We start from the raw sequence: 14,116 nt of genomic DNA, 5'->3' as shown, positions 1-14,116 counted from the left end.
ACACATCGGGGACGCAACTGCGCGCGTACTTATCCAATTCTGAGGTGCATATTGAAGATATCGGAAGAACTGTCCACATTTACTTTGTCAGTCATCAAGAAGAATAGGCCTAACAAACAGCAAAAGCACTAGCCTGTCAATCTACTATCCCCCATAGTACCAAAGTTGACCTATTCTATGTGAGAAATATTCCAAACATAATCCGGGACAGCTGCGGGATGCGATAGATCCCAAATTAATACAACCACGAGAGTAAAAAAAAAAAAAATTAGCAATGTGGCTGACGCAACAGATCAGAACGTTTAGCTTTAAATGTTGCTAATCTATTAAGCTGTTTCTTCACATTGTAAGTGTAGCAAAGTGCACATGGCAGAAGGCTAAAAGCACAAACGCTCCATTAGCAGGAAAACACCATTATCAAAAGTGACCGCAAATGTGATTATTCACGTAATGCTTTTATTATTAGAAAAGGTGCATTTTTTATGGTGAAAAATGATCTTCCCCAAACTTGAAAGTCAAACGCTGCTTATGTATGCCAGTTAGGCTCTACACCCCTTGAGAACGCGAATGAATGTTCTTCATTTTAAGAAGTTATTTTGGCCACGTTAGTTGTGATACAAACCTTATAAATGTCACGCCCTTGTCGAAGTATATTGTGTTTGTCTTTATTTATTTGGTCAGGCCGGGGTGTGTTTTGTCTTGGGGTTTTGTTAGGTATTGGGTGTGTGGCTTAGTGGGGGTATCTAGCAAAGTCTATGGCTGTCTGGAGTGGTTCTCAATCAGAGGCAGGTGTTTATCGTTGTCTCTGATTGGGAACCATATTTAGGCAGCCATATTCTTTGAGTATTTCGTGGGTGATTGTTTCTGTCTGTGTTTGCACCAGATAGGGCTGTTTCGGTTTTCACATTTCATTATTTTGTAGTTTCTTCATGTATAGTTTTCCTTCATTAAAATATCATGAATAATCATCACGCTGCATTTTGGTCCGATCCTTGTTCCACCTCTTCGTCAGAGGAGGAGATGGAGGAGAACCGATACAATAAAAAATGTAGGCCTATGGGCCAAGCTACATAAGGTGTGAGACCATAATTCGAATAACAGCCGCAAGAACAAAAAAGGCATTTTCTTACGCTGAGCATCATTCACGAGTAATAGGCTAATATTGTCACCCAATCAGACTATTCTTGTTTTAATCTGGTCTTTACATATGTTTTGATTTAGAATGGACCCTTATCATGCACCCATCTCCAAACTGTGGCAGGAGGAAAAAACAAACACATGACACTTTTTCTGTGGTTCATTTTCATGCCAGCCAGGTAGGCTATACTTCTGTTGTAAAATAAGCAATGTGCTTAATATTAGGAAAGTTGAGAAATAAATTATAGTAGGCCTATAGAAAGCTGAAGGATCCTCTTTTTAAGAGCCCATCACGCTTGTTTTCTCACACCATTTCATAGCCTATAGAAAAACGTTGCGCAACATGAGCTCATGAACTCTCATGAAGAGTTTGATTAGATTTTAGATGACATTTGCATTGATGTCAGAGTGATGAGAGGGACAATAGAGCGTTGGGTTCCAGGCAGTTAGCAAGTTGGTAGGTTACTAATGACCATCAGCAGCATTAGAGCTTGGAGAAGCCTAATCACTGTGACTAAACGGTCATGTGGAATTTGACTGCCTTCAAGACTCGTGACCACCTGCGGTAATACGGTCACCGCAACAGCCCTAGACTCTGCAGTGTGACTGACTGACTGAAGGATGAGAGATGGGGGAAGCGCTTTATCCGATAACTAGAGCCCAGAGGTATTCCTAATCAGGTAATGTGGACAGCCTAGTTTTAGCCTTACCTGAGGAACATGCCCACAGCATAGGCACAGAGGAAGGAGTAGTCCATGGCTCCCAGCAGCTGCTTATAGTTGCTTTTATCTAGATATGGAGGTAGTTTTACATGAGAATGACATCAATTCAACCAAGGACCACTCATCTGAATACAGGCTCCTGGGTTTGGTTATGGGGATCGACAACAATGTGTGAATGAATAGTAACAAATGTGTGATTAGTGATAAGTGTAGGGATAGAGGAGCATAACATTTAGTAGGACAAGTGGGAGAAAGAGGGATTGAGAGACTGAAAGAGGGGGGGGGGGGGACGACGACGACAAGGGTTGAGTGGGGTCTCACCAAAGGGTTTCCAGCTGCACTCTGCAGCTGTGTGGAGGTTTGGCAGCTGGCTACTACTGGCTGTGGAGAGCTCATTGAGAGCTGAGCAGTTCTTATGCAGCTCACTCTGTGGAACAAATAATCATGTCAAGCAAACATTCACATGTGTGTGCACGCACTGAAAAAAAAGCACAAACTACAGTAAACCCAACATATATAGCTGGTCAAACATTAATCTAAAATACATTTAATACTAAATGTCAAGCTGCTTCCAGCTATGGTTCCAAGGTAAACAGTGGTAGATAACATTGGTTACATAAATAGTTAATCCCTGGCTCTGCTTTGGGAGGGACACTGTCATTCTGATATACTGTCACAGACAGGGGCACAACTTTGGGGGGGGGGGGTGACCATTTTTTTTGTATCCAGTCGGATAAACACTCCAAACAGCCTACCCGACAGCTCGGAAGCGTCCCATGGTTCTAAAGCACACCGGTGCCTCGTTTTGTATCATATTCCAATCATAAAACTGGGGGGGGGACGAAAATGCAATTTCAGAATGTTGCGCACCAGATATAGTAGCAGGATGAATCACATTAAGGCTGATCAGGTTACAATAACATTTACATTTACATTGAAGTCATTTAGCAGACGCTCTTATCCAGAGCGACTTACAAATAACACCTGTGCTGATAACATGTGTATTTAATGTGTGGATAGGAGTGTATATTTAGTAAATCTCTTATTATGTGCTATGCCAGTATAGTCCAGTAAATTCCCTATGGGGACATCAGATATATAAATATATTACACACACGTTACCTTGACGATGCTGATGGGTTTTCTGGACAGGTGGAAGCTGGTGTACAGCAGGAAGGTGAGGCTAAATGTGAAGGCTCGGTACCTGGAGGGAGACAACACAACACAAGGGGGCAGCAGTGAGAAGGGCTGGATAGAGGTTGTCAGTGGGTAGCATTCATCCCTGACCACTCTATCACTGATATAGTGGTCAGGGATGAATCATTCCCACAATGGTCAACGTGAGGTTTGGGTTTAGGGTAATCTGATCCTAGATATGTCCTTAGATAAGCTCAGCAAAAAAAGAAACGTCCTCTCACTGTCAACTGTGTTCATTTTCAGCAAAATTAACATGTGTAAATATTTGTATGAACATAACAAGATTCAACAACTGAGACATAAACTGATCAAGTTCCACAGACATGTGACTAAAATAAATGGAATAATGTGTCCCTGAACAAGGCGGGGGGGGGGGGTCAATATCAAAAGTAACAGTCGGTATCTGGTAAGGTTACCCACCTCTCCCACCAAGACACCAGCAAGTTCCCGAACATTTCTGGGGGGGGGGGCCTAGCCCTCACCCTCATCCGCTGGCCATCGCAGAACACTGACATTCCTGTCTTGCAGGAAATCATGCACAGAACGAGCAGTATGGTATTGTAATGCTGGAGGGTCATTTCAGGATGAGCCTGCAGGAAGGGTACCATATGAAGGAGGAGGATGTCTTCCCTGTAATGTACAGCATTGAGATTGCCTGCAATGACAAACTCAGTCAGATGATGCTGTGACACACCACCCAAACTATGATGGACCCTCCACCTCCAAATCGATCCCGCTCCAGAGTACAGGCCTCGGTGTAACACACATTCCTTTGACGATAAACGTGAATCCGACCATCACCTCTGGTGAGACAAAACCATGACTCGTCAGTGAAGAGCACTCTTTGCCAGTCCTGTCTGGTCCAGCAACGGTGGGTTTGTGCCCATAGGCGACGTTGTTGCCGGTGATGTCTGGCGAGGTCCTGCCTTACAACAGGCCTACAAGCCATCAGTCCAGCCTCTCTCAGCGTATTGCGGACAGTCTGAGCACTGATGGAGGGATTGTGCATTCCTGGTGTAACTTGGGCAGTTGTTGCCATCCTGTACCTGTCCCGCAGGTGTGATGTTCGGATGTACCGATCCTGTGCAGGTGTTGTTACATGTGGTCTGCCACTGCGAGAACAATCAGCTGTCCATCCTGTCTCCCTGTAGCGCTGTCTTAGGCATCTCACAGTATGGAGATTGCAATGTATTGCTCTGGCCACATCTGCAGTCCTCATGCCTCCTTGCAGCATGCCTAAGGCATGTACACCCAGATGAGCAGGGACCCTGGGCATCTTTCTATTGGTGTTTATCAGAGTCAGTAGAAAGGCCTCTTTAGTGTCGTAAGTTTTCATAACTGTGACCTGAATTGCCTACCGTGTCTTAATGACCGTTCCACAGGTGCATGTTCATTAATTGTTTATGGTTCATTGAATAAGCATGGGAAACAGTGTTAAAACCCTTTACAATGATGATCTGTGAAGTTATTTAGATTTTCTAAATTATCTGTGAAAGATACGGTCTTTTCTTTTTTTTGACCCAAGTTAAAACAATTTAAAAGGCAATGCTACCAAATACTAATTGAGTGTATGCAAACTTCTGACCCACTGGGAATGTGATGAAATAAATAAAATCTTAAATAAATCACTCTACCATTATTCTGACATTTCACATTCATAAAATAAATGAGTGATCTTAACTGACCTAAGACAGGGAATTTTTACTTGGATTAAATATCAGGAATTGTGAAAAACTGAGTTTAAATGTATTTGGCTAAGGTGTATGTAAACTTCTGACTTCAACTGTAATTCAATGTTAAAGTACACAGTGAGAACTGGTAAGTATAACAACGGCCAGGATGTGCCATTCCTTTAACTCTCCCACTCAAGTCATTTCCTTGTGGACTTGTGCAATTGGCAAACAAATTGAGTTTAACATATCCGGACACGTCTAACCCCTGACCTAGCCAAACACAGCCACCATGACGTGGATCTGCCCCTGACCTAGCCAAACACAGCCACCTCGACGTGGGTCTGCCCCTGACCTAGCCAAACACAGCCACCTCGACGTGGGTCTGCCCCTGACCTAGCCAAACACAGCCACCTCGACGTGGGTCTGCCCCTGACCTAGCCAAACACAGCCACCTCGACGTGGGTCTGCCCCTGACCTAGCCAAACACAGCCACCTCGACGTGGGTCTGCCCCTGACCTAGCCAAACACAGCCACCTCGACGTCGGTCTTCTCCTGACCTAGCCAAACACAGCCACCTCGACGTGGGTCTGCCCCTGACCTAGCCAAACACAGCCACCTCGACGTGGGTCTGCCCTTGACCTAGCCAAACACAGCCACCTCAACGTCGGTCTTCTCCTAACTTAGCCAAACACAGCCACCATGACGTGGGTCTGCCCCTGGACGACCCTGACCTAGCCAAACGCAGCCACCTCGACGTGGGTCTGCCCCTGCACGAGCCAAACACAGCCACTTATGGCAGTCAATGTCTTAACACCACCATAAACCATTCCTAGAGACCAATTGCTAAGCAGTGGAAAGTAGCCAGAGGGAAGAATCCCTGATTGCCTTTGCACATTCAGCTGGGCAGCATGTGTGCGTGTTTGTATCTCTCTCTCCATGTGTCGAGTGGGTTGTGTTCATAAGACATGACAGTAAGGGGACAGTTAGCCAGGACAGTTAGCCAGTGTCCTATGTGTCTTCCTTGTTGCCAGTAATTTAGTGAAAAACATGTCAGTGGCTCTGTGACACCACAGAACACCACCACTGTCCCACCTCAAATAAAACCTTATTTGCCACATGCGCCGAATACAACAAGTGTAGACTTTACCGTGAAATGCTTACTTACAAGCCCTTAACCAACAGTGCAGTTCAAGAAGAAGAAACGATTTAACAGTAGGCTAAAATAAATAGCCATAATAAAAAGTAACACAATAAGAATAACAATACCAAGTCAGTGTGCAGGGGTACAGGCTAGTTGAGGTAATCTGTACATGTAGGTGGGGGCGAAGTAACTATGCATAGGTAACAAACAAACAACAAGTAGCAGCTGGGGGAAGACAAACAGGTTTCCCTCAAGAATTTCTCTGTATTTAGCGCCAGCCATCATTCCTTTAATTCTGACCAGTTTCCCAGTCCCTGGCGATGAAAAACATCCCCACAGCATGATGCTGCCACCACCATGCTTCACTGTGGGGATGGTGTTCACGGGGTGATGAGAGGTGTTGGGTTTGCACCAGACATAGAGTTTTCCTTGATGGCCAAAAAGCTCAATTTTAGTCTCATCTGACCAGAATATCTCCTTCCATATGTTTGCGGAGTCTCCCACATGCCTATTTTTTTCTTTAAGCAATGGCTTTTTTTCTGGCCACTTCTCCATGAAGCCCAGCTCTGTGGAGTGGATGGCATAAAGTGGTCCTATGGACAGATACTCCAATCTCCGCTGTGGAGCTTTGCAGCTCTTAAAGGGTTATCGTTGGGCTCTTTGTTGCCTCTCTGATTAATGCCCTCCTTGCCTGGTCCGTGAGTTTTGGTGGGCGGTTTGTTGTGGTGCCATATTCTTTACATTTTTTTAATGGATTTAATGGTGCTCCGTGGGATGTTCAAAGTTCAGGATATTTTTTTTAAAAACATCCCTGATCTGTACTTATCCACAACTTTGTCCCTGACCTGTTTGGAGAGCTCCTTGGTCTTCGTGGTGTCACTTGCTTGGTGGTGCCCCTTGCTTATTGGTGTTGCAGACTCTGAGGCCTTTCAGAACGGGTGTATACATATGCACTGAGATCATGTGACAGGTCATGTGACACTTAGATTGCACAAACTAATTATGTGACTTCTGAAAGTAATTGGTTGCACCAGACCTTTTCCTTGCAAAGGGGGTGAATACATACGCACGCACCACTTTTACGATTTTAATTTGAGAATTTATTTAAACAAGTAATTCTTTCCATTTCACTTCACCAATTTGGACTATTTTGTGTACGTTCATTACATGATATCCAAACAAAAATCAATTTAAATTATTACAGGTTGTAATGCAACAAAATAGGAAAAATGCCAAGGGGGATGAATACTTTTGCAAGGCACTGCAATTACAGTCACTGTGGGGACGACGTCATCGATGCACTTATTGATGAAGCCGATGACTGAGGTGGTGTATTCCTCAATGCCATTGGATGAATCCCGGAACATATTCCAGCCTGTGCTAGCAAAACTGTCCTGTAGTGTAGCTTCCGCGTCATCTGACCACTTCCGTATTGAGCGAGTCATTGGTACTTCCTGCTTTAGTTGTTGCTTGTAAGCAGGAGGACAGTGGTCAGATTTGCCAAATGGAGGGCAGGGGAGAGCTTTGTATGCATCTGTGTGTTTTTTATTTATTTCACCTTTATTTAACCAGGTAGGCCAGTTGAGAACGAAGTTCTAATTTACAACTGTGACCTGTCCAAGATAAAGCAAAGCAGTGTGACAAAAGTGAGTGGAGTAAAGGTGGTCTTGGATTTTTTTCTTCTTCCTGGTTGCACATGTGACATGCTGGTAAAAATGATAGGACCAGACATACGGGGTGGCAGGTAGCCTAGTGGTTAGAGCATTGGGCCAGTAATTGAAAGGTTGCTGGATCGAATCCCCGAGCTGACAAGATAAAAATAAATCAATCGTTCTTCCCCTGAACAAGGCAGTTAACCCACTGTTCCCTGGTAGGCCGTCATTGTAAATAAGGATTTGTTCTTAACTGACCAGGTTAAATAAAAAATATGATATAGGAGACAGTGCAGAGGGAGACTGGACTGGCTACAGCCACTGTCACTCACACTGTATAACAAGTCAGTCTGAACGCAATTAAATGTGATAAAGCTATAAGAAATACTTCAAAGTCAGGTTCAGAACAGGGTTCTTGATAATAAATAAGATCAGGAGTTGCCCTAATAATGACTGGGATACATGATCATTAAGCTGCCTGTAAGTATACAGGGCTATACAGTAGATGGTACGTATTCCCTACTCTACATGATGTATGGGAACTTCGAGGACAGTTCTGTTATTTGCACAGTGTTCTCTGTGTCCCGGCCAATTCACTCTTGCAGAAAACACATAATTAGGACTAAATAGAAACAGCTACAAGCACAGACACACTCCTGCACATACGTGAACATTATGGCTTGAGCCCTGAGGTCTCTTCATCATAAGTCACCAACAATTTACAACTAAGTTCACGTGTAAGCCAGACCTGTACTGACAAACCAACAGAAAGTATTGATCTGACAGACAGACATACAAAACTCACCACTGGTCTCTGTTGAAGGAGGCCAAAAAGCGGATGCCAGGTGGCACTGGGGCCATGATGATTGGGTGATAACGGGCACTGCGGGTTCAGGGGTCAACAGATAGGTTGATCTCACAGCAATGATGACCAACACACAGAACTGCAGCTCACCTCTGGCCAGAAGAACCCTGTGAGCTCAACACTAGGCCTGGGAGACATGGCCAAGAACCTTCTGGAATAACCCCTCAGAAGTGTTCTCCTAAAGGGAAAAACAACAAAAGAATATTTCAAACATAGCAGGGCCTCTGAAATTGGCATGGGTATCTCTCTCCATTCCATAATGTAAGTTATATAACTTAAACTTTGTTGATGCACAGTCAGACCCCTTGACTTATTTCACATTTTGTTACGTTAGTCTTATCCTAAAATTGATTAAATAAAGGAAATTACTCAGCAATCCCCACAATGACAAAGCAAAAACAGGTTTAGACAAATTGATAAAAAAAAAAAGGATATATTATATACACATACATACACACACACACACACACACACCTTATTTACATTAGTATTCAGACCCTTTGCTGGGAACTTTGCTTAAATTCATCAAAAAAAGTTTGCTTAGAACAGTGAACCTTTTTTGTGGGATACACAAAGCAATTCTCGGTCTTGTGGCATATTTTGGTTAAACTCTCCCCAATTCAATGGAATTGCAACCCTCTGCATGCACAGTGCACTCTTCCATCACATGTACAGCTGATTCTCAGGATCTTGCACACTAATGAGATGCTATTGAGCCCACACTACTACAACTGTCTGAGCTAAGGACTACATGCTTTCTGGTACATTTTGATTACAATACTGGGTGGGATGAATATTTTATATGACATACATTATTTTTTGTTTAACTAGTAAACAGTAGCCTACAGCAAAGTGTGTTTAAATCACCTCTAACTTAATTTCTGCTAGTTCGTTTTTGCTACCGTGTGGGTTTTAGCTTGCTTGAGCCTGCTAACTGAGGGAGTGTTAATTCACCTGTTTCCATACACATTTTATTTTAAAACATTTATCTTAGATTAAACAACTCCTTAACTATTTATCTGTACATGGAATTGTATTTGTTGTTTTTTTAAACTCCTTTTTACCCTAATCTTTACAGGAAAATGCCACGGGCACTATCTGATGTGTGGCGACATTTCACTGCAGCTAATGTAGAAGGAAAAGCTGTGTACATTTGCAAATACTGTGCCAAATCATATGTGAAGAACACAACAAAGATGCAGAATCATCTGGCCAAGTGCATAAAGTTCCCTCAGCGCTCACAACAAGCAACCTCTGACAAAAGTCCCTCTACTTCTAGTCGAGGTGAAAATGATGAATCAGAGACTTTATCGATAGCAACAACTCATGGTCCTCCTGGAATCAGAAATGTTTTTGACTCATGGAGGAACGTAGTCAGAGAAATGCTGATGAATGTCTTGCTCGAGCTGTGTATGCAACTGGTTCACCTCTGATGTTCACAGGCAATATATATTGGAAGTTTTTCTGAATGTTCTTTGCCCAGCATACACCTCTCCAACCAAGCATGCTTTATCTACTATTTTGCTGTATGCAGAGTTCAAGTGAAGGTTAAGCAAATCATAGAGAAAGCAGACTGTATTGCAATCATCTCTGATGGGTGGTCAAAAGTTTGTGGGCAAGGAATAATTAACTACATCATCTCCACCCCTCAACCAGTATTCTACAAGAGCACTGACACAAGGGACAACAGACACACCGGTCTCTACGTTGCCGATGAGCTGAAGGCAGTCATCAATGACCTAGGACCACAAAAGGTATTTGCACTGGTGCTGCGAACATGAAGGCTGCTTGGTCTAAAGTGAAGGAGGCCTACCCTTACATCACACCCATTGGCTGTGATGCTCATGCATTGAATCTGCTCCTCAAGGACACCATGGTACTGAAAACAATGGATACACTCTACAAGAGAGCCAAGGAAATTGTTAGGTATGTGAAGGGTCATCAAATTATAGCATCAATCTACCTCACCAAGCAAAGTGAGAAGAATAAGAGCACCACATTGAAGCTGCCAAAGCAACTCGTGACAACATATCGCATCAGCCATCTGGTGGAAGGGACTTTGTGGATCTGAGGCTCTTTCCCCTGTTGCCTCCATCATCCTCCAAATCCCACCAACATGAACTGCCTCAGAGTGCAACTGGTCCTTGTTTGGGAACACACACACAAAAGCACACAACAGGCTGACCGATACAAGGGTTGAAAAAATGGTGGCTATCCAGGCAAATGTGAGTCTTTTTGACCCTGACAACGAGCCATCCTCAACAAGGTTGGGAAGTGACAGTGAAGATGAGGCCTCAGAGTCTGATGTTCAAGAGGTGGGCATTGAGGAGGTCCAGGGAGAAGACATGGAAGCCTGAGAGGAAGACAACCAAAGCTTTAGTTTCTAGACTATCTATTTAAATTTGAAACCATACAATGGATCATTTGGAATCATTCAATATTCCCTTTCTTTTGTTGTTCAGAGAAATCATCCCATGTGAAGAGTCAACTAATTTAATTAAAAGTTCAATTTGTAACTAAATTGTTTTTTATTTTTAATTTGGAAGGATTTAAACATTTGCAATTATGTCTACTTACGATAAGGTAAAAGGTTTATGTTTCTGTCTCCATATGATATGGTAAATATATCCAATGCAAAAAACATCTACATTTAAATGGTATTAATATTAATGAGCATATATTCCGGTTCAATGCCCAAGGAATGTTTCCACCTCTGAATATTCCCCAAAATGTGCAACCCTACTTGAGGCTGTCACTGCTGCCAAAGGTGCTTCAACAAAGTACTAAGTAAAGGGTCTGAATACTTATGTAAATGTGAGTCAGTTTTTGTATTTGTAATACAGTTGCAAAAATGTCTAAAAAAAACTGTTTTTGTTTTGTCATTATGGGGGATTGTGTGTAGATTGGTGAGAAAAATAATATTTCATACATTTATAATAAGGCTGTAACATAACAAAATGTGGAATAAGGGGTCTGAATACTTTCCAAATGCACTGCACATGTCCAAGGAAGGCATTGTAGGCTACAGTAAACTTTCCACCAAGTAACTCATCTCAGTAGGGATCAGATATATTCCTGGCATTCAAACAACTTCTGTTTCGTACTCTGGGGATCAGATGTGTAGCAGAGAACAGCAGAAGTATCATTGCTTTTATTACCAGACATGAATAACCTACTATGCTGGAATCTTGGTCTGAAAACATGACGTTGCCAAGCACTGAACCACCAACTGTGTATCTAGCGACAGCTTGGCTTGCTTGTAGCTACGCCTACTGTACAATTTAACTCCATCATGGGTCTCTGCCACGACATTAGTCATTTACACTACTGGTATGGTCACCGTCATTTTAGTAATTAAAGTGAAAGTTGAATAGATTAATTCTACATAGGCTACTAAGTAACACGCAAAAACCTTTGCTCCACCACAACCATTCCCTACAGCAGCCTGCAGTAGAGCTAATTGCAAAACCTCATACTTGGAATCTTGGACTGCACATCAACTGGACCGGGCTTTATATTTAGATGTGTGGCAGTTGCAGAGCCTCTAAATGATTTACTGAAGTTAATTAAGCAACTGAACTTCAGTAGTCAATACTGGTGTAACCTGTTATTTTAAAATAAATATATTTTTCCTAATTTAGGGACTTATTATCTAGCATCCCAATTGAGATTAGTTGTATACAGAGCCAAATACTAATTATCTTGGGTTGTTGTAAAAAAATATATATATATATATAATCAAAATAGGACGTCCTTGTGTGACAGCCATCAAAGAGAGAAGCATACTGCAGGACATTTGCTAGTAAGCCACCGTCCATACTATGTTTTCAATGATTATGATCATCAAATACTTTGTAACCAATCGTTTCTCCAATTTCCTTACATATGTTTATATGTACACTAATAACTCGATATTAAACTGAGTATGGCAGTAGGCATCATGCAATAGTCATGTAAACACCTTATTCTGCTCTTTCTGTAGCTCAGTTGGTAGAGCATGGCGCTTGTAACGCCAGGGTAGTGAGTTCGATCCCCGGGACCACCCATACGTAGAATGTATGCACACATGACTGTAAGTCGCTTTGGATAAAAGCGTCTGCTAAATGGCATATATTATTATTATTATTATATTATCATAAATCGCCATAAAGTCAAAATCGAAGTAGCTTACATCGACTAAAACACCTAGTTTTCTGGGCAATCTTTCGAAATGTAAACACTTTTAATCCGCATTCGAGCTATTTAATCTGCCCATGTCCTACCACCAGCCGAGCGAGCCTCACTCTCTCGCGAAATGAGTCAGGAAAAAAAATGTGTACGTCTTGAAGTAGTTTTCACATACAAAATGTATGTCCTTACTTAGAATAAAATATCCTTCCCAAAACTAACATGGTCTGCATTGATCAGTGCCATCAGGTAGCTTGATTTCAGATGTGCCCATGTAAATATGACTATTAGGTTAATCGTTATTCTTGCAAAACATGTACATTTGTGAATCTAACTATTATATGAATTCGACTAACGTTATACACAATAATCGCATTATTGTGTGCACGTAACCGTGCTCTCCAATTCACTTTCTACTCATCCTCGTGCGTTCGACGCTTGACAGAAAAGGAGGTCTATCTGTGGAAAATCGCCGCGCCCATCAATTCACAGACACCGAGAGAGAGACATTATCAAACTTGCCGTGGTTGAAATACAGGGGGGAAACCAAAAGACACGTCTTGTTTCTCGTCCAAAAAGGCGGCAGGTTGTCAACTACAACTTCCTTCTTCTTTCAGACCAAGGTAACTGTCACACTTCAGTGAGGGGTTTCGATAAATCTCGCCGGTGTAGGCGTGTTTTGCATTGGTTGAAATGTGATTGCATTTAATATGAAACCGCGCTGCCTCCCAGGCGTGAGCCACGTGTCCCGTTCAAAGCTCACGGCGAAGTAGGCAAAAGTGACGTATCTAAGCATGTGTAGTAATTAGTTGGACTCTGTGTTTCCCATGCGAAAGTGATTGCTTTTTATTTTTTTATTTTGTATTATCTGCCTTCCCAATGAAAAATAGTCAGAACATTCAAACAGTTACTTAGGGAATATAAATATGTTTCTGGACGATGCACCATGCTGCCTTGTTGACATAATGACCAAGTGGCACAGACAACTGGTTGGTTTGATATCAGGGCTCCTTCCTCCCCGCTTTCTCCCGATGACGTGACGGGCCTTTGCCCGGTGCCCCGCGGCTCAGCATAATCGAATCCGCCCAATCACACTGGTCGCCCAACCTCTCCTTTGGTCTACAAATGACGTCAGAATAGTACAAGGAACCGCTGTGTCTGATGTTCCTGGCTAGATATTTTTTTGAAAGCATTTTGGTGTGGCCACAAAGTGAATCAAGAAGGGAATTAGATAAAACATGTATCTGTTACTGGAAAACCAAAAAGCCTGTAGTTGGCCTATTTTAATAGGATTTAATGATAAGGATATATCATCCTGTTCAAATAGGCCAGATTAGCCCTGTTTGGTTTTCCAGTAACGGATACATATGTCAATATATGATAAGCCTGAACATATTTTACATGGAACAAAAAAAAGTTAGGATCTTAATGCAACAGTTTTGAACACATTGATGTTTATTTATTCTTTTTTTTTTGCAGGTTTATTTATGTTTTTACCAATATTCTCGATCGGTTACGTGTCTGAACCCGAGTCACACATTGAGGGAGTCATTTTATACTGG

General features: G+C 42.3%; 1 protein-coding gene across 1 annotated transcript in view; it reads right to left on the bottom strand.

The window, feature by feature from the left end:
- The window catches only part of LOC124043452 (glucose-6-phosphate exchanger SLC37A1-like), a 31,261-nt gene extending 20,540 nt beyond the window's left edge, over window positions 1-10,721 (bottom strand). Inside the window, exons 1-5 of the mRNA XM_046362058.1 lie at window positions 10,351-10,721; window positions 8,328-8,565; window positions 2,982-3,063; window positions 2,181-2,286; window positions 1,848-1,926 (exon numbers count right to left, since the gene is read on the bottom strand). Of these exons, the coding sequence (XP_046218014.1) occupies window positions 1,848-1,926; window positions 2,181-2,286; window positions 2,982-3,063; window positions 8,328-8,383 (323 nt within the window). The 5' untranslated portion in view covers window positions 8,384-8,565; window positions 10,351-10,721. The remainder of the gene's footprint in view (window positions 1-1,847; window positions 1,927-2,180; window positions 2,287-2,981; window positions 3,064-8,327; window positions 8,566-10,350) is intronic.
- Between the last annotated feature and the right edge of the window lie 3,395 nt (window positions 10,722-14,116).

This window comes from Oncorhynchus gorbuscha, linkage group LG01 (assembly GCF_021184085.1).
Source record: "Oncorhynchus gorbuscha isolate QuinsamMale2020 ecotype Even-year linkage group LG01, OgorEven_v1.0, whole genome shotgun sequence".
Classification (NCBI taxonomy): Eukaryota; Metazoa; Chordata; class Actinopteri; order Salmoniformes; family Salmonidae; genus Oncorhynchus; species Oncorhynchus gorbuscha.
The sequence above is the reverse complement of the archived record's forward strand: the minus strand, read 5'-3'. Positions and strand labels throughout refer to the sequence as shown.